The following is a 25550-nucleotide window of genomic DNA, read 5'->3' as shown; positions in this document are numbered from 1 at the left end:
GGTCCCGATGGGCCGCTTGCAGCCTGAAGACGGAGTGCTTTTTTTTAACTGTTACTGTACCCCGTCTCCCAGCCAGTCTCCTTCGTTCTGACCGATTAATACTGCTTTCTCTCACTGTCACCATCTTCCTTTTGTTCTCTCTTACTGCTACTATGTCATTAATTCCTTCCAACTGCTGCTGTCTCTTCTCGCTGCCATTGTCTCTCTCTTCCTCTTTTTCATTTTCATAAACTCTGTTTATTATTAACACTGTCTCTCATCCACTTGCACTTACTCCTTCTCTTCATTCCTCTCCCACTGGCACTGTCCCCTTCACCCTTCTCCTAGCACTGTTCTGTCACTGTCAATTATGTTCTACTGCCACTGCGTACCTCTCTTTCTCTCACTCTGCCATTATATTTTTCGCTCTTTCTATACCTCTACCACTCTCTCCTTTCTTCCAGTATGTATTACTTTTCCGTCTCTTCCCCACTACTGTCTCCTTCTCTCTTAACACAAAAAAGTGCCAATATGTTCGCATACCAAACATTTTGGGAAGATTTTTAAAGGTGCTAAGGAAGACAGAATGAGGCAGCTAGTACCCCATTTTTCAGCCAGATTCTCGTAATAAATAAATGAACATTTGCTCTCTTTGGGCTTCTATAGGAGCAATTTCCCCACTGGTTCCCTTCTTTTACCTGCTACAGCAGGGCATGTCATTCATATGAAAAGGACTTTATGGGCAAGTAAAATTTTGATGCTTACTTAAGTGAAATTGAAGTAACGCAAAACTAATTTTACACCTCAGACCGGATTTTACGTGCGCAAAGCTTTTGCACGTGCTTCGTACTACAACATGCGGTATCCAGAATCCGTCTGATGATAATGAAGACGTTTTAAAGCATCCCAGTGCTATGTCGCTTTATGAACTTTGTTTTCACCTCACAGCGAATTCTACGTGTGTATTTTACGTCTAAAAGTGGGGTAAATTGAACCTCAGTGTCTCGAAAACAGGTAAAGGAATCAAGTAAATTTTCAAGTTTGTTCGAGATCGGGATCTTAAGAATATGTCGTAAAACTTATAGACATTTACTGTGTACAACCGTCAGGACTCCGCGGCTTGTCTTGATACTTAAAAATGATGTTTTTCGAGTTTTCTCAGGAACCGCCCATGGACTAAATGGTACCTCTATAAGCCCCTTAAGACGCATCGGAGACCACTTCTAATTCAAGACGGGACTACCGATTTGCTTCATTTGCCTAACCTGGAGGAAGTGTGTAATATCTCAGCTTTGACCCCGTGCTGTAGGGTAGCTACAGTAAGACTATCCTTCTCTTGGGTATTCAAATGGTCCCTTACCCAAAGGCTATCCAAAATACTCAACCATACCTTTCTGTCACCAATAGAACCCGAGATATGAGGCCCTGGAAATTCCCGTTTTTATGCGGGGCGTTTTCGAAAATATTTAGTAGTGCATGCAACCGCATGCGTACCGAAAAGTCCTTTGTTTGAGGTGACAAGTACCTTGAATCAGCTCGGCTACTCGAGGTGCAGGGAAACCAGCTGCTTATTTAGCCATATCCTCAGAGATGGCAATATTCCCCGGGCTACAATGATGACTGCAGATCATTGGTGGTGTTAAGGAAGTAATCACTGGAACGGTAACTATATGTTCAGGCCAGCATTCTCGTGTTCTGACCGTTCCGCATGGGTAGTTGTGGGTGGGACGACTGTAACCTAAGAACAGTGTAATCATAGCCCTTACGGAGCGCCGGCCGGTGTGGCCGAGCGGTTCTAGGCGCTACAGTCTGGAACCGCGCGACCGCTACGATCGCAGGTTCGAATACTGCCTCGGGCATGGCTGTGTGTGATGTCCTTAGGTTAGTTAGGTTCAAGTAGTTCTAAGTTCTAGGGGACTGATGACCTCAGAAGTTAACTCCCATAGTGCCATTTGAACCTTACGGAGCCTTAAGCATGTCCAGTAAACAGATATACGATTGTTGAAGATGCGTGAGCTTAATTTTTAATAGTGAAAGGTCACACGTAATCGCAAACCACACAAACCAAAGAAAATCTTCAGTATGAATGATAAGCATCTACGTGTTTCCTTGTAAATGTATGAAGTTCAGATATCTCATTTACATTCGGCGCTCGTTCTCATTCAAGTGCGCGAATAGTCTCGACACTGAATACCCGTACCTGAAATCATGATTCTCATCATCACTAGACTCAGGTCAGCACTTTTTTTATTCTCTAAGACTAAGGAAATAGTCCTTTAAGTCTTTGACGAGTCGTGTAGTTCTGCTCTTGAATATTCTGTCTCTTTCGTTAATCATATCTAATAAGCATGCACGCTCATAGATGAATTGTATTTCCGCAGTATCTCTCTGGGATTCCTCTTCCGCAGGACTCGACGTATGACGGAAATGGAAAATAACTTGGAAAAGGAGCTGAACGAAATGGACCATGTCTTGTAAACAAGTAATAAGATAAATATCAACGAAACTAAAACAAAAATAATAGAAAGTAGCCTAATTGAATCAGGCGTTGCCGAGGGAAAAAAAAAGAAAAGAAAATGAGACTCCAAAAATAGGTGATGAGTTTTGCTATCTGCGCAGCAAAGTAAAACTGACATTGATCGAGGTAGACAGGATATAAAATGCTGATGAACAGAGACAAGAAAAACAATTCCGAAAAACAGAAATTTGTTACTGTTGAATATAAATTTAAGTGTTAGGAAGTTTTTTCTGAAGGTATTTGTTTGGAGTGTAGTGTTGTATAGAAATGAAACGTGGACGATTAACGGTTTGGATCAGAAGAGACTGGGAGCTTTTGACGTAAAGGGCTATAGAAGAATAATGAAGAAGAAAGTGATTGATTGAATAACTAATGCGAAGTCCTGAACAGACCTGGGGAGAAAAGGAATTTACTGCACAACTTGTCGAAGAAAAGGGATCGGGTGATAGAACAGATCCGATGGCATCAAGGAATGCTCTGTTTGGTAATGCAGGAGAGTATGTGTGTGTCGGTATGGGGGTGGGGACAGGAGGGTCTAAAATTGTTGAGGGAGAGCAAGGTTCGAATCCACTTTTTTTTTATTCATCTGACGGCCTGCCGCGAATTCCTCCGTTATGCCAGTATTTTCATCTCAGAGTAGCACTTGCACCGTACGTCTTTATTATTTGTCGGATGCGCTCCAGTCTCTGTCTTTCCATACAGTTTTTACCCTCTCCAGCTCTCTCTAGTACCAAGGGGGCTATTCCCTGATGCCTTAACACATATCCTATCATCTTGTCGCTTCCTCTTGTCAATGTTTTCCGTATGTTCCTATCTTCGCATTCGTTTGCAACAATAAACAACACCTTTGACTGCTTGAATGCCATCACAAGTAAGATCTCAAGGAAATGCTCGCACGCGAGTCTTCAGTAGCATTATCTGCTCTTTCTTTCCGTACGAGATACCGTCATAGCAGGCACTTCGCCAGTGTTAAACAGCTCAAGATTCATTATCATACAGGAGTACATTCTCAAAATTTTCTCCTTAGGATTAAAGCTTATATTTGTTAGCAGTAGACATAGTTTGGCCGGGAACGACCTCTTTCTCTGAGTCACTTTTATTTTTATGACCTCTTTGCCTCGTACATTACGTGCTATTTAGAGATTAAAGTAGCAGACTTCCCGAACTTCGCCTGCTTCGTTTTTCTTCGGTTTACTATGCATCCATTTTCTGTTCTCCATAGACTTTTCATTCCATTGCCACTATGAGGTTCAAATGAATATAGGCTGCAGCAGGTATGCAGAGACGAAGAGGCTTGCACAAGATAGACAAACGTCAGCATAATGAAGAGACCAAAAACAACAACAACAACAGACATAGGACGTCCTTCAGTCGTAAGTAGCCGTCAGATACATAAGCAAGGGTATACATTTTATAAATATTGGGGGTTCTTGGATATTGACGCTTATCTTACATTACATTTGAATGTGCTGAGTATCAGCTGACAGCCTTTGTATCAAGCGATGCTCGATCAACAATAAGTTGTAATATAACACACACTGAACAGTAGTAGTTCGTGACACTTCTACACAATACAGCAGGCTTTGGTCACACTGACGTTGCATCTAAATTGTTTTATGGTAATAGATGCACTGAATAGGTATGGTGTTTAAAAAAATGAGGGAGTATGGGAGAGCCACAAAAGATTGATATACATTTCATATGATACCCTATATATTTGAGATGGCTGTTGTGGGACAATTTTCATGACCACACTAGAATTTGTGTTTAGTATGTGTAAGCTCTCAAAACTGTTGTTTGCAACACTTTTATGTTTATGTTCCCACGACTATTGTTAGCTTCAGTAGTGTGCGTAAGCCCCAGTGAACATGTATTTGTAAACTCCGGCAACCCGGCTGGCTTCGCTAATATGTGTAATCCCTAATGAACGTTATTAGATTCACTAGTGCGTGCACGTTCACAAAACAATTGTTAGATTCACTAAGATGAATAAGCTCTCATGACCATTGTTAGCAACGTAAGATGGATAGTCCCTGCAGTTGCAGTTGCCTGGGTATGGCAACTTCGCGTGACAATCTCAGTCAATCAAGTAACGCGATTCATAATTCTGCATGGTAACACAGTGATGTCGCAGCAGTATAGAAGGCTATTGTCTCACCTACGGCCATCAGAGCTTCGCAACTGAAAGCTGGCAACAGCGCTCCTAGCTGTCAGGGATCTGCTTAAGCTTTCGAATCTACTTTCTCAGTGACAATATTTGCAAGCCCCCACGACCGTTGTTACCTTCACTAGTACTTTTAAGTTCCCACAAACACTGTTTGCTTCACTGTCGGCTGTAGGTTCCACAACTGTTGTTGGTTTCTCCAATATATGTAAGTTCCAACAACCTTTGTTAGCTTTATTTCTTTGTGTAAGCTCCGACGACTGTTGTTAGCTTAAGTAAAACCCTTCTCTGAATGAGAGAGCTTCATGTTGTAAGACGGGCCAAGATTTCCGGCATTCGTCACGGTAAATTTCCTGCACACATTTCCCATACTTGTATTCCAAAATGTGGGAACATCTTTCAGCAGGACGAGGCACGTAATCAGCAAGTTTTACAGGAACTGACACCATTCCCGTACATTCAGGACATGTTTAACGCTACCTTGATTGACCTATCACTGCTTACTACATGTGGTTCGAGATCTAAATGCTTACTGCCATAAGCCGGCCGTTGTGGTCGAGCGGTTCTAGGCGCTTCAGTCCGGAACCGCGCTGCGGCTACAGTCGCAGGTTTGAATCCTGCCTCGGGCATGGATGTGTGTGATGTCCTTAGGTTAGTTAGGTTTAAGTAGCTCTAAGTCTAAGGGACTGATGACCTCAGATATTAAGTCCCATAGTGCTTAGAGCGATTTAAACCATTTTTTTATACTGCCATAACCGCGGTCCTTTAATAATTGTCTCAACAGTGCACTCTATGTTTGTTTAGCCGTGTCCATCTAGTTTCGTGAAGTGCATAAAACCACATTTGGGTCAACTGGAAGGCTTAACTTTGCTGTATATTCTGATGGCAATACAACGGTCTCTGGGTTAGTTATAACCTGACAGTGTCTACCTTTAAACATTTGTTTTTGTGTGCCAACTGTCACTTTTTCCCTGCTAGCAAAATTTTATTTTCAGTCTTACTCACAACAAATTAACAACAGTAATTATTACATCATACACATTCCATTTCTGTCTGTTGTGAACTTTCACAATTCATATTTAGCTTTAACTCTAAAAAATGGTTTAAATGGCTCTAAGCCCTATGGGACTTAACATCTGAGGTCATCAGCCCCCAGAACTTAGAACTACTTAAACCTAACTAACCTAAGGACATCACACACATCCATGGCCCAGGCAGGATTCGAACCTGCGACCGTAACGGTCACGCGGTCCCGGACTGAAGCGCCTAGAACCGCTCGACCACAACAGCCGGCAGCTTTAAGTCTAAAATTTATATTTTAAACTGTGCCTGTAATTTGGAATTATCAGTAATTTTGCTGTTTTGGGCATTATCAAATATTTAACTGTTGGGGACTATCTTTTTAGGGTGTTGATACTTGCAATTTATGTGAATCACGTTCGACACGAAATATTTTAAATAATGCAGTTTGATTACAAGATAGTGTAACACTATAATAGGCCAGCATCTATGAGGCTAAAATAAACACACCCTTCCAGTGAATGACTGCGTTTTCTAGGCCGAAGTTCAATGTCCTTTGCCTGTTCAAGTCAGCACATTATGTCCAATGCTTGTGTAGTAAGTGGATTCAATCTGAGAGGTCCGTCACATACCAAACTACGCGATGCCATTGCCTCCTGATTGGAGTAAAGTGTTTGCCATAAACTAATGTAAATGTGGGACAACTGCAAGTCAGAGAGCTGAAGCAGGTGAGTGGGCGGGCTGATCCATTAACTAACACACAAAACGACTCAGCATTCCCACTACAAAGCACTGACCTTAAGAGCTGTGATGCCTTATACGTCTCTCCTTATTTCAACTTTTCGGACCAGGAGACTTGCGTAATATTCAGATGTTATGACTTCGTCCCTCAGTAAGGAAATTACCTTTCACTTCGCGGGAAGACAGGTCCTTAACAACAGCACCGTCTACTGAGTTCATTGCAGTTTCGTTTCTGTCTTGAAATGATGGACTCAAGGCTCAGTGAAACTAAGAAACAGCAAAAAAGTTGCGTGGACAGTTTTTTGAAACTGTCTAAACTAGGTTGAGTAATTCATTTTCTCATTTATTTTTCATTTGCATTCAAGAAAATGCTGCAAGAACCTACGCAAAGCTTTCTTTTATAATTAGCTAGCTAAGAATCTGGCATTGTTCCCTCTCACTGCTCCTGTCGTCTACCTTCCTTTCTGTCCATCTCCTTCTCCCCCCTCTCTCTGTCTACCTCCTCCAACCAAGATTCTTTTGTTTATCTACTTCCGCCTCTCTCAATGTCCACCTACTACTCTTTCCATCCGCTTCAAAACAATCTCTCTGATTGCTCCTCTCTCCTCTGACCATCTGCTCCTTTCCTCTCTGTCCATCTGCCCATTCCCCCTCCCCCCCTTTGAGTCCATTTCTTCCTGCCCCATATATCTCCTCTTCACCCCCTCTGTCTCTTCCCCGTATCTGCCCCTCTCCTTCTCCCCCTCCCTCTCTCCATCTCATCTTCCTTCTTCTCTCTGTCCCTCTCCTCTTTTTCCCTTTCTCTATCCAATTCCCCCCTGTCACTCTCTCTGATCATCTTCTTCTCCCCATATCTGTGTCCATGTTCTCCTTCCCTCTCTCTGTCCGTGCAAGTCCTCCCCACTCTCTCTCCATGTTACCAGCTCTACCCCAATAGGATGCTGCTGGTTCTTACCCCACAGTATATCTTTCCATATAGTAAGTAATATGTGTACCAAGTTTGGCTGAAATCGATCCAGGAGTTTAGGAGTAGTTCTTTACCTGTGGCTTTGCCCACATTTAGCAACCTGTTATCACTGTAGATTTTGTGTCACTAGATCACAGGAAGGAAAGTGTTAAGCGAGCTGCAGGGAAATGGATTACGAAAGCTCACTGCTCCTGACTCAGCTGGGAGTGGATCACATGTCATTCAGGTGTCATCCCGATCTCCATACTCTTGGTTCACAACTGTATAATTTCCTGGAATCCTCCGTTCATGTATCACTGCGCGAGTGTGATCCGCGAGGAGAAAAGGTTCTACGTTAGTAGCAATCTCATTGGCTGCCTTACATATTAATACGCGGATCGGCGGAAGCAGAATTTGGTCCGTCTCTAAGGCAGCGCCATCTCATAGTGCGGAGACGGACGAGCGCTGCGCCTGCGCTGTTGTGCTTAGCGGGGCGCGGTCTATTGGGAAAGTTGTGTACGTGCTGACTACGCGGAACTATGTACACAACAATAAGACACATTCAAACATAAAAAGCTGAAGTACCGTGGTACCATGTCATTGTAGCTTGACATGGTACCACGGCTTTTTATGTTAGACCATGCCTTATTTGGCATGTATTAGTTTATTTTATGCTTCTGAAGAAGGCTAGATTACTCAAGCTGAAACCTAGGTAAAGACCAGTAACTTTTCGCAACTGAGGCGGATCTTTGACGTATTAACTTATCACAGTTGCTGACGGGGCTGCAACATGTTAATAATTCTTTTGCTTTCTTTTGTTTTTCTTAATCATTTTCCAATTATTTCTGTGTCAGTAAGGACATTTGCAACCTTACCCTGTAGACCAACATTTACCTTGTTGAGTATATTAAATAAATCAGAAAACATTGTGTTTTGTGTTCCATAGCTCGTCCTTTAATGCATTCTCAAACTGGGTTTTGATTCCTTACCCAAATAATTACAATACTGCATCCTTATGTTCATACCCGCAGCTAAGTATTCTCCCTTTGCATAGCCAGCGTACTTGTGTGTAAAGGGGGAAGTTACACTGCTATTTTCATAGCTCTTCACGTACTTGAGCACAGAGTCTTGACTTGAGAGGCCGACTCTTAACGTAATTAACAGTCCAGTCCAAACAGATTTCAAATCCTTTCCAAAGGTTTTTTTCTACGAATGCTTATCTATGTACACTGATGTCCAAAATCAAACCAACAAATCGGTATTCCTCCATCCTTTGCCCAGTTCACGATTCCATACAAACTGTCAGCAGATGTCCGTACGATTGTTTTCTGCACGGAAGATGGCATTCCGATCAACGGACAACCACGCCAACGGTGACATGAGGGCACCTGTCAAACGGTGTAGTATTTCATGAATATTTCCATATCTATAATCGCATAAGCGGTGCAATATGGCACAGAGAAGACACCTACCAGATTCATTGCGGTGTAGGACCATAGGGAGAATGGAAGCAGGACAGTCGCAAACTGATATGGTCCGATGGCTTAATGTGAATCGCTGTGTTGTTTCTCGGATGTGGCGAAGTCCAGGGCAGTGTTGACCACATCTGACGTCAGAAAGAGAGGATCATTATTTGGCTGAAAGCGCATGACGTTACGCCTTAGTATTGCAAGGCAGCTGGCATCTGACCTCGCAGCTTCCTCTGAACGTGTTGTATTGAGGAAGACGGTGTCCAGAAGACTTCGGCAGAATGGCTTTTACTGTCGAAGACCTGCTGTATATGTACCTCTGCCATGTCTTCACGCGAAGAGAACGTCCACAGTGGAGTCTTCAACATTCCACCAGCACGATCGAACAGTGAGCCGATGTTCTTTTCACAGATGCGTCCCGATTTGGTCTGGAGAGTGATTCTCGAGGGATTCGCGTCTGGAGGGAACGTGAAATGTACTTTGGGGACCCAAGCATTGTGGAAAGAGACCGGTGTGGAGAAGGATCCCTAATGGTATGGGCAGGGATTACGTTGACCACTCGAGCTCCTCTTCATGAAACTGTACAGGTGAATCGGCAAGGTTTCGCTGCTGTCAGGTATAGTTACGAAATCTTGGGACCTCATGTGCGGTTGTTGCGAGGTGCTGTCGGCCCAGACTTCGTAGTGACGGACGATAATGCTCGACCTCATAGAGCACAAGTGGTTGATATTTTCTTGGTAACGGAAGATATTACACCCATGGCGAGGCTTGCTCGCTCTCCCGATTTCAGTTCCACAGAGCGTGTCTGGGATGCACTAGGGAGATGAGTTGCATCACGTCAGCATCCACCAACCACTCTCCAAGACTTGCGAGCAGCTCTGCAGGAATAATGGGCGTTATTGCTTCAACATGGGATTGATGACATCATTCGTTGTCATGCCTGCATTGGTTCCAGAGGTGATCACGCCCTACACTGAGCACATTAACCAGTTGTCGGAATGTGCGTGCAAATCCGTTAAGTTATAAAAAAGCGAAGAACGCTTCTTTCTAGCGTTGAAGTTGTTTACGTGCTGTATTATTTACATTGTTTCTACTTTACTATCACCTGTATATACTGTTTTGTGGTAAAATAAACGCAACCCCGACAAATTTTCGTTTGTTGCTTTAATTTTCGACACCAGTGTAGAAAGCAATACGCAATAATAAAGATTTCGCTTCGTTGCTTCGCCAGTGTGATGAAAACTTATATGGAACCAGTCTCTGAAGGGGTACAATCTGTGAACGTGCCGATACAATTCTTCCAGAACAAATTTATTGCCTCCCTTTATTACTTAAAAATGTCTTTTACTTTGGTAATGTCCTTGCTGTACAGATACTGTTCAACAATTTTTGCTTCATCAGTGAAAAGAATGAAAGAAACGAGCCATGCTGCCCCACTACTTCGGTAGATTCATCCAGTTGAATTGTAAACATTAAATTTGTTTCACCAACTCGACTTCAACAGAACGTTCAGCGTTTTCAGACATATCCTGTATACGTCTTTCAGCTGTGACATTATCCAAGGTAATTTTTTTCACATCACGTTCATACCAAAGCCCAGAATTTGTTTCGACTATAGCACAGTAAGATGGAATGATGGGTTTCCTTGCAAATACCTGAGGTAATGTGTATTTTCCAATAATCTGAACTAAAAGATAAATAGCTCTTCAGTTTTATCATAGGTCTTAAATTTCTTGGTAAACAATGAACTCTACTGATTCTTCTGTCCTAGAATTTCTTTGAAATACTCAAAACTTTTTCCTTGTAAATCTTTGCGTATTGTGGAAACATGGCGCAGAAATTTATTCGGTACCATGCTTGCAATGGAAAGTTTTTCTCCAAATATTACACACCAGCGTAGGGCATCCTTTATCTCCACACCATGTAAAGCCCATTTTTAAAGTATTCTTTGTTACAAAACCTCACTTTTGAGTTTTTGCTGCTGTATGAGGGCGCGGAACAAACAACTATTTGATTGTTTTTCTGTATCTACTGCAATTTCACACACATTGATTAAGTATTGCTCTGCATCTGATGTTTCATAAATTTTTCTAACTTAACGAATTTGCACGCACATTCCGACAACTGGTTATTACGACTTCTGCAAACTATGTCACTTTGAAAGCAATAAAATGATGAAAAATTTCAGGAACGAAACAAAGAAGCAGACTGAAGAAAAAACGTACTTGCCATTCAAAGACCTTTTTAAGATATGGGCCAATAAAGAGTGCCAATATAAAGCAGCGAAGAGAAACATACAGTGCCACGATTGGAAGTTACATGCAAAAATAATGGAATTCAACATGCGGATCACTCATTTAACACGTGATCTATGGTTACCCTGGACGAACAGAGGTATGTTTAAAGCGAGGCTTGCCCAGAAAATAATTCTCCTCATTTTTTCTTCAACAGTTCTTTATTGAACGTAATGAGAATTACACGTAGGAAAGAATGGTGTTTTATCTACACGCCCTATTTTTCCACGTCATCTCCATCCCCTTCTATGGCCTTCCTCCAGCGCGAAACAAGGGCGTGTATGACCTGTCGGTACCAATCCTTGTCCAGTTGGTGAATCACCTCCTCATCGTCCTCAAAATGTCTTCCACGAATGGCATCCTTTAATGGCCTAAACAAGCGAAAGTCCAAAGGGCTTGGTCAGGGCTGTAGGGTGGATGGGGTAACACTGTCCAACCATGTTTTGCGATGCATTCAGCGGTCCTCAGACTTGTGTGCGGTCAAGCGCTTTATCGTGTTGCAGCAAACCGTCTCCTGGGTTGCTGTGGCGCCATATTTGACGTATTCGCAGGTACAAGTGTTCCGGAGCACACCATTCTGTGCACATTACGGAACAAGGTCTCGACGGCAGACTATCCCTGTTTTCTCACGTTGGCACAATGGTCTCGTCAATTATGATTGCAATGGGCACGGAATCATCCAGACTGGACTTTGTATCAGTGGAAGCGTGTCACTTGCTCGGATCAGTTAGGTTTTTTATTACACCAGGTCTATGATCGTGTCTGGCTAAACCGTCATCCAAGCGATTACAGGCGCGGTCCAGTTCTGGGAGGGTCACAGTTTGTTACTGTCGTCCCCCTAACCACCAATTATAACTTGCTGTAGACCTCATTTTCCGTGCCCCAGAAACATGGGAATTTAATATATATATATATATATATATATATATATATATATATATATATATACGGTTGTCCATTGAGCGTGACCGGTCCAAATATCTCACGAAATAAGCGTCAAACGAAAAAACTATAAAAACGAAACTCGTCTAGCTTGAAGGGGGAAACCAGATGGCGCTATGGTTGGCCCTCTAGATGGCGCTGCCATAGGTCAAAGGGATATCAAATTTTTTTTTTAAAGTAGGAATACCCATTTTTATTACATATTCGCGTAGTACGTAAATAAATATGAATGTTTCAGTTGGACCACTTTTTTCGCTTTGTGGTAGATGACGCTGTAATAGTCACAAAAATATGGCTCACAATTTTAGACGAATAGTTGGTAACAGGTAGGTTTTTTAAATTAAAATACAGAACGAAGGTACGTTTGAACATTTTATTTTGGTTGTTCCAATGTACCTTTGTGAACTTACCATTTCTGAGAACGCATTCTGTTATAGCGTGATTACCTGTAAATACCACATTAATGCAATCAATGCTCAAACTGATGTCCGTCAACCTCAATGCATTTGGCTATACGTGTAACGACATTCCTCTCAACAGCGAGTAGTTCACCTTTCGTAATGTTCGCACATACATTGACAATGCGCTGACCCATGTTGTCAGGCGTTGTCGGTGGATGACGATAGCAAATATCCTTCAACTTTCCCCACAGAAAGAAATACGGGGACATCAGATCCGGTGAAAGTGCGGGCCACAGTATGGTGCTTCGACGACCAATCCACCTGTCATGAAATATGCTATTCAATACCGCTTAAACCGCATGCGAGCTGTGTGCCGGGCATCCATCATGTTGGAAGTACATCGCCATTCTGTCATGCATTGAAACATCTTATGGTAACATCGGTAAAACATTACGTAGGAAATCAGCATACATTGCACCATTTAGATTGCCATCGATAAAATGTGGGCCAGTTATCCTTCCCCCCATAATGCCGCATCTCACATTAAACCGCCAAGGTCGCTGATGTTCCACTTGTCGCAGCCATCGTGGATTTTCCGTTGCCCAATAGTGCATATTAAGCCGGTTTACGTTACCGCTGTTGGTGAATGACGCTTCATCGCTAAATAGAACGAGTGCAAAAAGTCTGTCATCGTCCCGTAATTTCTCTTGTACCCAGTGACAGAACTGTACACGACGTTCAAAGTCGTCGCCATGTAATTCCTGGAGCATATAAATATGGTACGGGTGCAATCGATGTTGATGTAGCATTCTCAACACCGACGTTTTTGAGATTCCCAATTCTCGCGCAGTTTGTCTGCTACTGATGTGCGGATTAGCCGCGACAGCAGGTAAAACACCTACTTGGGCATCATCATTTGTTGCAGGTCTTGGTTGACGTTTCACATGTGGCTGAACACTTCCTGTTTCCTTAGATAACGTAACTATCCGGCGAACGGTCCGGACACTTGGATGATGTCGTCCAGGATACCGAGCAGCATACACAGCACACGCCCGTTGGGCATTTTGATCGCAATAGCCATACATCAACACGTTATCGACCTCTTCCGCGACTGGTAAACGGTCCATTTTAACACGGGTAATGTATCACGAAGCAAATACCGTCCGCACTGACGGAATGTTACGTGATACCACGTACTTATACGTTTGTGACTATTACAGCGCCATCTATCACAAAGCGAAAAAGGTGGTCCAACTAAAACATTCATCTTTATTTACGTACTACACGAATATGTAATAAAGATGGGGGTTCCTATTTTAAAAACGCAGTTGATGTCCGTTTGACCTATGGCAGCGCCATCTAGCGGGCCAACTATAGCGCCATCTGGTTTCCCCCTTCAAGCTAGATGAGTTTCGTTCTTTGTAGTTTTCTCGTTTGATGCTTGTTTCGTGAGATGTTTGGCCTGGTCATTATCAATGGACCACCTTGTATATATATATACAGTAATTACATGATGTAGTTATATATATAGAAACGTCATTTGAAACAAATTCTGTACATAATATAAAAAACATTTTTTATACTCTTAGTTTTCTGGTAATATAAAAAAACATTTTTTATACTCTTAGTTTTCTGGCAACTTTATTCTTCGAAAGTTACATGGAAAATTGGGAAACTGGTACATGAAAAAATGGGAACAGAGTAAAACGTTTTCTGGGCTACCGGTTGCTCGAATGATGCACGCAGCCACGGATGTAAGCCGGTGGGGGTAGTATTGTACTGTGAAGGACAGTCAGCTGGGCTTCCATGCGACCCACGGTTATGGGCGAAGGCACCATGACAGTTGTGACGTACGTGAACATTAATAAGGACCACATGGATCCCTTCATGCCTGACGTCTTTTCTGACGTAGACAGCAAATTCCAATACAATAACAGTCCGCATCACAAGGACGGAATAGTGCTACAATGTTTTTAGGAGCATGGTAACCTACTCACGTTCATGTCTTGGCCACCAAGATCGCTGGATGTGAACCCGATGGAACACATCTGGGACGCTGTCGAGCGCCAGCTCTGAGGCACACAAACCATTGGTTTACGGGAACAGCATGATCAGTGCAGACATCTGGTACCACATACCTTCGGAAACTTAGTAAGGACTTGTTGAATCAATGCAACGCAGAACCGATGCTCTCTTAGGTTCCAAAAGTGGTCCTGTCCACTATTACGCTAGTAGTCCTAATGTTTCGGCTAGCCAGTGTGCCCTGCGCCAGTGTGTGTGTGTGTGTGTGTGTGTGTGTGTGTGTGTGTGTGGAAGGCCTGCCACTCACTTGCTATATGAGCTTTCACTTCACACTCATGCGTTGCCCACTAACTTACCTCTCGCCTTATTCGAAAACTCCCTCCAACCTCTGGCCCCTTTACGTTATCCGCTCAATCTCTCAAGATTCTATGACAGAAATGTTGTGATACTTCACAAAAATAGTTGGTACATCCACAAAAATAATTTTGCTTGTATGTGAATTTGCTCTCACTATCAAACGATGGATACGACCAACTAGCTTGACCAGTCTGTCGATTAGAACGCATTATTTACTCGCTGCTGACGTCAGAGTGCCAAGCGGCCCTGCATTTGCTCAGGCCGCACGCAACACGCTGCGGTGCTTGTCCACACGCAACACGGGCTAGGAAAGCTCGACCTGCCTGACGCCACCACAAACTGGAAATCCATTATTTTCGAGGATCGGTTCAGAACTGCTTATCACTGGAATAAACTAGCTCTTTCTCATGACTGACCACTCACCTTTCACTTACCAAAGAAATGTAAGGAAGACACCTTCCCTTTTTAATTCGAGATTATTGTACTACTTTTACATTATTTTAAACTAATTTGAAAGAATATAGAAATAGGATTAATTATTTTGCACTATGACCCTTGTACTTTTAAGTTTCCTGAAAAGTACCACATTTCATCTTCTGTAGAAATTAAAAATATCACCAAAAAAATCTTGAAAACTTAAAAAAAAGATTATAATAATAAAACTCATTCTTGTTAAATTTCATAATTTTATCGGAAAAAGATGAAAGCTATAATATAGTTTAAATTAACTTTCTATTTTCTGAAATCATGTTCAGTTGTTGTTTGCAATCAGCGTCAGAACATACACACATCAAAAAAAGTTTTGCATCACCTCAGTTCCGAGAGTTCCGAAACCTGTTCAGAAAATTGGAATAGAAATCAACATAAACATCATTTCCGCCCTTTTTATTGCTCATGAAAACCACACATTGCATGTTGTACCACCATACAGCGAGACCTTCAGAGGTGGTGGTCCAGATTTCTGTACACACCGGTACCTCTAATACGCAGTAGCACGTCCTCTTGCATTGATACACGCCGGTATTCGTTGTGGCATACTATCCACAAGTTCATCAAGGCACTGTTCGTGCACATTGTCCCACTCTTCAACGGCGATTCGGCGTAGATATCTCAGAGTAGTTGATGGCTCATGTCGTCCTTAAACAGCCCTTTTCAATCTATCCCAGGCATGTTTGATAGGGTTCATGTCAGGAGAACACGCTGGCCACTCTAGTCGAGCGATGTCACTATCCTGAAGGAAGTCATTCACAAGATGTGCACGATGGGGGCGCGAATCGTCGTCCATGAAGACGAATGCCTCGCCAATATGCTGCCGATATGGTGGCACTATCGGTCGGAGGATGGCATTCACGTATCGTACAGCCATTACAGCGCCTTCCAGCGGCGAACGTCGACCCCACATAATGGCACCCAAAAACATCAGGGAACCTCCACTTTGCTGCACTCGCTGGACAGTGTGTCTAAGGCATTCAGCCTGACCGGATTGCCTCCAAACACGTCTCCAACGATTGCCTGGTTGAAGGCGTATGCGACATTCGTCGGTGAAGAGAACGTGATGCCAATCCTGAGCGGTCCATTCGGCATTTTGTTGGGCCCATCAGTACCGCGCTGCATGGTGTCGTGGTTGCAAAAATGGACCTCGCCATAGACGTCAGGAGTGAAGTTGCGCATCATGCAGCCTATTGCGCACAGTTTGAGTCGTAACACGACGTCCTGTGGCTGCACTAAAAGCATTCTTCAACATGGTGACGTTGCTGTCAGGGTTTCTCCGAGCCATAGCCCGTAGGCAGCGGTAATCTACTGAGCGAGGCATGTCATCGACAGTTCCTCCCTGTATCTCCTCCATGTCCGAACAACATCGCTCTGGTTCACTGCGAGACGCCTGGAGACTTCCCTTGTGGAGAGCTCTTCATGGGACAAAGTAACAAAGCGGACGCGATCGAACCGCGGTATTGACCGTGTAAGAATGGTTGAAATACAGAAAACACGAACCTGGTGGAATGACTGGAACTGATCGGCTGTCGGACCCCCTCCGTCCAATAGGCGCTGCTCATGCATGTTTTTTTCCATCTTTGGGCGGGTTTAGTGCCATAACTGAACAGTCACTGTGTCTGTGATACAATATCCACAGTCTACGTCTATCTTCAGAAGTCTAGCAACAGGGGTGATGCAAAACCTTTTTTGAAGTGTGTGTAAGTGGCGGACAAAAATACGGAAACACCAAAATCACAACATTCACATTGCCTAATACTTTGCAGGAAAACCGTTGTCTTCAAAACAGCTTTCAGTTGTCTCGGAATGGATTAATACAGGGGTTGCTCGGTTTTCAAGGGAATTATCTGCACTCTTGGATATTCAAAAGTGTGTTCAAGATGGGTCCCACAGTGTCTAACGGTGGATCACAAATCGCACAGAAATAATATTTGTCTTGATTTGTTGCAACTTTTTTGAAGCTTGGGGGAGGCCTTCTTGTCCCAGATTGTGACAGGTGATGAAACCCGGGTTCACCATTTTGAGCCCCAAACAAAGCAACAGCCGATGGAATGGCGCCATTCCCACTCCCCACAGAAGAAAAAATTCAAAGCAACTGCTTCTGTCAGTAAGGTCATGAGCATTGTGATCTGGGACTGTGAAGGTGTACTTCTCATTGATGTGATGCCAACGGGATGATTCCCCTTAAAAGGCACTGTACGATCGTGGTATCACGAGAAAACCGACAAGCCGCCAACGTCAGGTACAGGGGGACAAAAACTCTGAAGATGGATTTAACATAAGCCGAAACCAGTAAATAGACAATCGTACACTGTACAATCGTGGTATCACGAGAAAACAGCCGGCGAGCAGTGGCCGCGCGGTTAGAGGCGCCATGTCAGGGATTATGCGGCCCCTCCTGTCAGAGGTTCGGGTCCTCCTTCGAGCATGGGTTCAAATGGCTCTAAGCAGTATGGGACTTAACATCTGAGGTCATCAGTCCCCTAGAACTTAGAACTACTTAAACCTAACTAACCTAAGGACATCACACACATCCATGCCCGAGGCAGGATTCGAACCTGCGATCGTAGTAGCAGCGCGGTTCCGGATTGAAGCGCCTAGAACCGATCTTTAGGTTAGGTTAGTGTTTAACGTCCCGTCGACAACGAGGTCATTAGAGACGAAGCCCAAGCTCGGGTTATGGAAGGATTGGGAAGGAAATCGGCCGTGCCCTTCCAAAGGAACCATCCCGGCATTTGCCTGAAACGATTTAGGGAAATCACGGAAAACCTAAATCAGGATGGCTGGAGTCGGGATTGAACCGTCGTCCTCCCGAATGCGAGTCCAGTGTGCTACCACTGCGCCACCTCGCTCGGTAGAACCGCTCTGCCACAGCAGTCGGGCATGGGTGTATGTGTTGTTCTTAGCATAAGTTAGTTTACGTTAGTTTAAGTAGTGTGTAAGTCTAGGGACCGATGACCTCAGCAGTTTGGTCCCTGAGGAATTCACGCACATGAGAACATTTTTAAGAAAACAGACGAGCCGCCAGCCCAGCCATATGGAGCGAAAAGTTCTGAATATGGCTTTAACATAAACTGAAACCGGTAAAAAAAAAAAATATTATTGCGATCTCGACTGTTGATTGTAACCTAAATATTGCACCAGATCGCTGCACTCCGTAGACAGTGTTGTCTAAATTTATGAGCCGTTAAGTGACATCAGGTGACCGTCTGACGTACACATCATCCTGTCTATCCCGTTGCATACCTCGACCAGCGTCTCTGAAAGTTTTCTCTTTTCCTCAGCAGACGTGGAAGCGTTACACATATGAATCGAAACCGTTGTAAAAAGGAAACGATATGTTTCCGGAGATGGGTTCCTATCCAAAATATTATGTACTCACTTCCCTCCACAAGTCCTAGAAGTTTGTAACGGATATTGCCGAACACTTTGTGTATAAATATTCCCTGTGTATAAATATTCGTGTTGTTGCTTGGAACCGATTATCCTACCAGAATCTTCGGTATAGTGTATGAGTGTTATTTGTGTTTCTAGGTTATATTCCTGAGTTTGTTTTATCATTTACTGTAGAAGCAAGACTAGATCGATAGATATAGCATGGTAAAATACAGGGTGTTTATAAATGAATATCGAGGTTTTAACGCTTTATAATATTTGTTATATTAAACTTACAGTTATAAATGATGTGCCAAATGAAATAACAACTCAAACAGTTTTACCAAGAACCTTATAAATGTTCAATGTGAGCACCATTTGCCACACGGCAGACATCAAGTCTATAGCCGAGCTCTTCCCAAACGTTGCTAAGTGTGTATTCAGTGATTGTAGCAACAGCTGCTTCAGTCAGATTTCTTAATTCAGGGAGGTCTGCTGGTAGCGGAGGCACGTACACACGATCCTTGATGAAGCCCCACAGGAAAAAAAATCGCATGGCGTTAGGTCGGGTGAACGTGGAGGCCACGCAAAGCAAGCCCTGTCATTGGGCCTCTTGCGGTCTACCCAGCGCTTGGGTACAGTGAAGTTCAACTAATCGCGTACTTCGCTATGCCAGTGAACATTTATAAGGTTCTTGGTAAAACTGTTTGAGTCGCTCTTTCGTTTGACATATTATTTATAACTGAAAGTTTAATGTAATAAATATTATAAAGCGTTAAAACCCGCCACGTTAGCCGAGAGCGCTAATGCGCTGCTTCGTGGACTCGGGTAGGCGCGCCGGCACCAGATCGAATCCGTCCGGCGGATTAACGACGGCGGAGTCCGCCCCGGGTAGCTGAGTGGTCAGCGCGACAGACTGTCAATCCTAAGGGCCCGGGTTCGATTCCCGGCTGGGTCGGAGATTTTCTCCACTCAGGGACTGGGTTTTGTGTTGTCCTAATCATCATCATTCCATCCCCATCGACGCGCAATCGCCGAAGTGGCGTCAAATCGAGAGACTTGCACCAGGCGAGCGGGCTACCCGACGGGAGGCCCTCGTTACACGACATTTCATTTCATTTCAACGACGGCGTCGGTGTGCCAGCCAGACTGGATGTAGTTTTTAGGTGGTTTTCCACATCTCCCTAGGTGAATACCGGACTGGTCCCCACGTCCCGCCTCAGTTACATGGCATGCAGACATCTGGGCACTTTCTCACTATTCCGTGGATTACACTGTTCGCAGACATTTGGGGTACGCTTATTCCGTCCCGGGGGGTACGGGGTGGCGGCAGGAAGGGCATCCGGCCACCCCTTAGACTAACATTGCCAAATCCGATTAACCATGCCAACCCTGCGTACCTGCGGGAAAAAGGTACAAGCAAAAGAAGATGAAAGATTATAAAGCCTCAAAAAACCCCGATATTCATATATAACCACCCTGTGCAACTTCTTACCAATTTAGAGAGAGAGAGAATTGAGAGTACGTGTTCTGTTCCGCTAGTAATTCAGATACTTTCTCGCCACGCAATTGGTGAAAGAAGGACTGCATTCATAGTATAATAGTGTGGCTGGTGGGACGTACCGTATGCTGCGCGTGATGCTGCCGGAGTAGTGGATGCGGATGAACTCGTTGCTGGTGGTGGCGACGTGGAAGTAGGACTGCTTCTCGTTGACGAAGAAGGTGTCGGGCACCCAGATGTTCTTGATGAACTCCGAGCCGACGGACAGCGTCTCGACCCCCGGCCGCTTGCGGAAGGCGAGGCGTGGGTCCGTCCAGAATTGCCGGAAGTAGAAGTCGAGAGTGAAGTCCTGCAGGAGTGAGCAGAGGGCGCGTGAGCACAGGTGGCGCGCGCGGGCCCCCTAACCCCCTGTCGGCGCGGCGCGAGCGGGCGGTCTCTGGTGGGCGACGCTGGCCTGTGCTGCAGCTCTCTAGCTCCCGCTACCGAACCGTCGTACCCGAATATGACGTGACGCGTCAGTGTGGCCGACCGGTTAATGAAATATCGGACGGTGACGGTAGCAGGAAGGAGAGTGGAAAGACACTCTAGCTTACCGGTACCTCAGTGAGTGAAGGGATGTCAGCTGCGATTGTGTAACACTTAACTGACTCAAGAGAATATAAACAGCACACAAGTCCCATGTCTGTAACACATTGTTGTAAGATTACACTGTATCAGTGTAGTGTGTAGTGTTATTCGTTCATTAGTGGCGACTTTTTAAGTGAATTTAATAATGTGGTAATTGGCTGTGCTAGGTAGTAGAGGTCCACCTCCACAAAAACTGGCCACTTATTTGCTGGAGGGCAGTTATATGTTCGAATAGTTCGTCATAGTCATTCAAAAATAGGATTGTTTAAAGGTATATACGATATATTATTACAACTTGTAAAGGGGATTCCTGGGCAATTAAATGTAGAAGAAGGTCAAAGAAGAAATGTCCTTCAGTTACCTGGGTGATGAAGCTGAATACTGGGCCTCGTCTTCAGAAGCTTAAGCGAGAATCTTTTCACTAGCACTGTGATGGGACCGGCGAACGAAAGAATTCATATTTAATATTACTGGAGGAATCAACTTCTTCTCGAGCAATTATTTTACATTGATTTCCATCAATTATTTATGGGTCGATGCTATTGCCGCCCCTTCCCTCCTCCCCTCCCCCCCCCCCCCTGATTCTTGGACAAATGTGATGTGGCACGCGGGTCGCAGGTGTACTTACATGAACGACCATATGCGTTTTCCTAATGGCTGTATTTGTACGATGGTCCGCACTGGACAAGATGGGGAACGAAAATAAAAAAATAAAAAAATGTAGAAACGTATTTACAATATGTACACAGCTCGGTAATGCGTTCTTACGAAAATAAAAAAGTAATGTAGGAACTCAGTGAGCTTTGTAGCGCGTTCTCAAAACGTTCACCGCGCGGGATTAGCCGAGTGGTTTGAGGCGCTGCAGTCATGGACTGTGCGGCTGGTCCCGGCGGAATTTCGAGTCCTCCCTCGGGAGTGTGTGTGTGTTTGCCCTTAGGATAATTTAGGTTAAGTAGTGTGTAAGCTTCGGGACTGATGACCTTAGCAGTTAAGTCCCATAAGATTTCACACACATTTGAAAATTTTTTTCAAAACGTCTGTTCAGTATGCAGTCACATGAAAGAGATCTTTCGAATGTGAGAAACACGGTGGAGTTAAGCGCATTACCAACTTTAGTCATTTCGCTTCGATGTATGTCGGCATACGTCCTAATCTCCTTCTCCCCCTCTTTATACCCCTCTCCTCATCCCTCCTCCCTTTGTCCATCATCTCCTCCTCCTCCCTATCTCTGTCCATCACCTTACTCCCCGCTCCCTCTACAACCTTATCCCACACTCTGCTCATCTTCTCCTCCTTCATTTCTGTCTCCATATTCTCCTTCCCCTTCTTCATTTCTTGCAACACTCTCTGTCCAACTCCTACTCCATCCTCTCTCTCACCTTACTTATTGTTATTACAAACGGAACCTTGATTGGGAATGGATGTCAAAATGAATGGGTAAATCTGTTGGAACCATTAGTACACAGAGTATGAGAGAGATCTTTCCAGCTGGTGCGTACGTGATGACAGTAGCTTTAATGACAGTATTTCGCGTTGTTTTAATCTACGAACAGGTAGGATTATAAAGTTACCCATTAACATAACTTTCCTGTTTTCTGTAAAAAATGGCTGTGAAAAAGAAAACAAAACCACACATTTTCACGGCTCAGCTTAGCATGTCCTTTCTCGCAGCCGGTTTAATAGGAAGTGTTCAGTGCTTAAAACGTCTATATCTCCAGTGGTTTAGGCTGTGCATAGACTGTTAGTGAGGTCAGTCAGTTAATCAGTTGGTCGAGAACGGTAGATCGAGCCTAATCTTTCCTTGAATTTGTGTGAATTGGAACAAAACAAGTTCACTAAGATCGTGAATATATTGACATGAAATAAATCGGGATGCAATCTTCGCAACACACCGAAGATATGAACACCGCCGATAACATACTGAAATATAGCTTTCAATTCTATTCTTTTTTTGCAAAATATCGGCGTTAAAAGCGGAATTTGTTGTTGTTATGAAAACATACGACAGTGGAACCCTCAAATTGAAGGTCACATTTTTTTTTGTTACAAAAATATGTGACAGTAAAAATTCAAACCGACAATCACATTTCATTCATTGAGATTTTCATAACAAAATACCATCCATATTTCTGTCTTTTCCGGTGGACTTTCCAGAAATTTTTTTTTGTACGAACTTTGTCCTGACAATTAAGATCACAATAACAACAACAACTAAAAAAAAAGTAGCCAAGTCGTTCGAGCCGTTTTAGAGTGATGGTTTTTCATACATGCAGCAATTGATTTTTATTTATACAGATATATCGAAACAGAATGGCTGAAGTGGGTGATTTGTTTAGCTCCACGGTGTTCCTCAAATACGAAAGATCTCTTTTATGTGTGCATTCATGTTGAATACACGTTTAAAGAAGTTCGAGATTACTAGAATAAGCTGCTGCTCGAATAAAAACTCTTTATTTACTACCAGTTTCCATCATACAGACCATCATTACGTTGATAAAAAATTAAGTTCTTGTACTCGACAAACGTAATATCGTGACGTTAATAGTAAAATGTAGCCTGCGGGGTTGTTTTGTAATGATCTACACCTACATTCAACAAAATGTTTTGGTTTTCGGAGGGTAAAGTGGATGATAGTAACTTCATGAAAAGTTCTCGCTGCAACAAAAAACGTCTTTGCTTTCATGATTGCCACCCCAGCTAGTTTATCATATATGTGACACTGTCTCCCCTATTTCGCCATAATACAAAACGAGCTGCCCTTCTTTGAACTTTTTCGATGGCCTCCGTCATTTCTATCTGATAACGTTCCCACACAGCGCAGCAATACTTTAGCAGAGGATGATGATGATGTTTGGTTTGTGTGGCGCTCAACTGCGGGGTCATCAGCGCCCGTACAAAGTCCCAATTTTTCCACAGCCCAATTTTTGTGCACAGTCCAGTCTAACTACTGTCACGAATGATGATGAGAAGGAGTACAACACAAACACGTAGTCCCCAGGCAGAGAAAATCTCCAACCGGGCCGGCATTCGAACCCGGGACCCCGTGATCCAGAGGCAACACCGCTAGCCACTAGACCAGAAGCGTAGCACATGAGGGACTAGCGTAGTGTAGGAAGTCTCTTTAGCAGATGACCATTAACCCTCCCGCCACAGATAATTTAAAGAATGTTTCTTTCGTGTATAAAACAGCGAGAAAAAGCTCAGAAAACCATGTTTATTTCGTTGGATGTCGCTAAGTGGCCTCATTATGAACCACTGTATAACTATATTTTGAATAAATTGCGCTCCGTTTAAAAAGAAAAAAGCTCCACACCATTTCAATGTTTATTATGTCACGGATAATGTCTGCAGAAACGTATGGCGAATAACAAATTAAAACGTCATGACTGCTGAAGTTTTATTGCATAAACAGTAAAAATTTAGCAAGCGACAAAATTTTTCTTTTCACTACTTTCTTAGGAGAGTCAGCGAGAAAAGGTTTCGAAAAGACTTGAAATTATGTGTAAAGTTAGTTGGAACTCACTAAGTTCTATCAGTCTCAAATACTGGGTGAATATAGTCTGGTTAGTTTGTATCCCGTGAGCTACACTGCCCCAAGATATATACCAAGTTGAACACTGGTTTATTGTGTTAAACCTTTAACATAGGACTCTGCCTCTTAACGACTAGATTATGACAGCACTTTATCTTAGTCAATAATTACGTGATATTCTGAAAATAAAATTCTTGTTGCGCCTGGAAGTCATTACATAGGCAACCATTAACCGGGATCATACACCACTTTAACAGTTTAGTAGCGTACGTGGGTGGACAAAAATTGGGAAACACCGAAAACACATTACCGTGCCTAACTCGGTATAGGAAGACTATAGATATTCAAAACAGCTTCCAGTTACTCGGAACGTGTAAATACAGTTTCTGTATGATTTTCAAGGGAATCGGATACCTGTCTTCCTGCAAAATAGTGGCAGATTCACTCAACGACGGATGAAGGAGGACAGCGATTACGTACACTTTTCTCCTAAGTAGACCACAAAGGCTCAATAATATTGAGATATGATGACTGTGGTGGCCACGGAGAACGCGACAATTCATTCTCATGCACACAAAACCAGTCCTGAACGACGCGAGCTGTGTGAACACGGGCCCTGTCTTCTTGGAACGCGGAATCACCTTTAGGAACGCGCATTTTACCATGGTGAGGACCTGCTCAGCCAAAATGGTCACTTAATCCTCGCAGAGTGGTTATTGGGCTCATGCAGTACCTCGATATGGCTAGTCAAATCATCACCGAGTCCCTGCCGTGTTTCACTCTTGGTACCTAAACTCGGCTAGAGTTTGGGAAGAGTGTGAAACAAAACTCACTCCAAAACACGACTTTCTTTTGTTGATCTGTAGTCCGGGTTATATGAGTTCGGTGCCACGTTTTCCTGTTACGGTCATTTGCGTCATTGATCAGTGGTTTTAGAATGCCTCGAACGAACAACGCTTTGATGACGCAACCGATATTCGAGCCAAGGCGACGCGTCAGTTGAACAGCATCTCAATGAAGTGCTTTTCTGAGAATTTCACATGGTTGTTTGAACTTTCTGTGCATTGTACTCATTTTGGGCGGGGGGGTTAGACTACGTAGAACACCTGAAGCGTTAAGACCACCATATTAACTTTTTCTCTATTTTTTATTAATTCAGACTCGAAACTT

The 25550-nt window shown here is 43.5% G+C and overlaps 1 protein-coding gene across 5 annotated transcripts in view; it reads right to left on the bottom strand.

Moving 5' to 3' along the window:
- The window catches only part of LOC126481279 (gamma-aminobutyric acid receptor subunit beta), a 593225-nt gene that overhangs the window by 169290 nt on the left and 398385 nt on the right, over nucleotides 1-25550 (bottom strand). For all 5 annotated transcript variants that reach the window (XM_050104914.1, XM_050104915.1, XM_050104913.1 and 2 more), the window contains exon 4: nucleotides 20344-20570. In XM_050104914.1, coding sequence (XP_049960871.1) covers nucleotides 20344-20570 — 227 coding nt within the window. The remainder of the gene's footprint in view (nucleotides 1-20343; nucleotides 20571-25550) is intronic.

This window comes from Schistocerca serialis, chromosome 5 (assembly GCF_023864345.2).
Source record: "Schistocerca serialis cubense isolate TAMUIC-IGC-003099 chromosome 5, iqSchSeri2.2, whole genome shotgun sequence".
NCBI lineage: Eukaryota > Metazoa > Arthropoda > Insecta > Orthoptera > Acrididae > Schistocerca > Schistocerca serialis.
The sequence above is the reverse complement of the archived record's forward strand: the minus strand, read 5'-3'. Positions and strand labels throughout refer to the sequence as shown.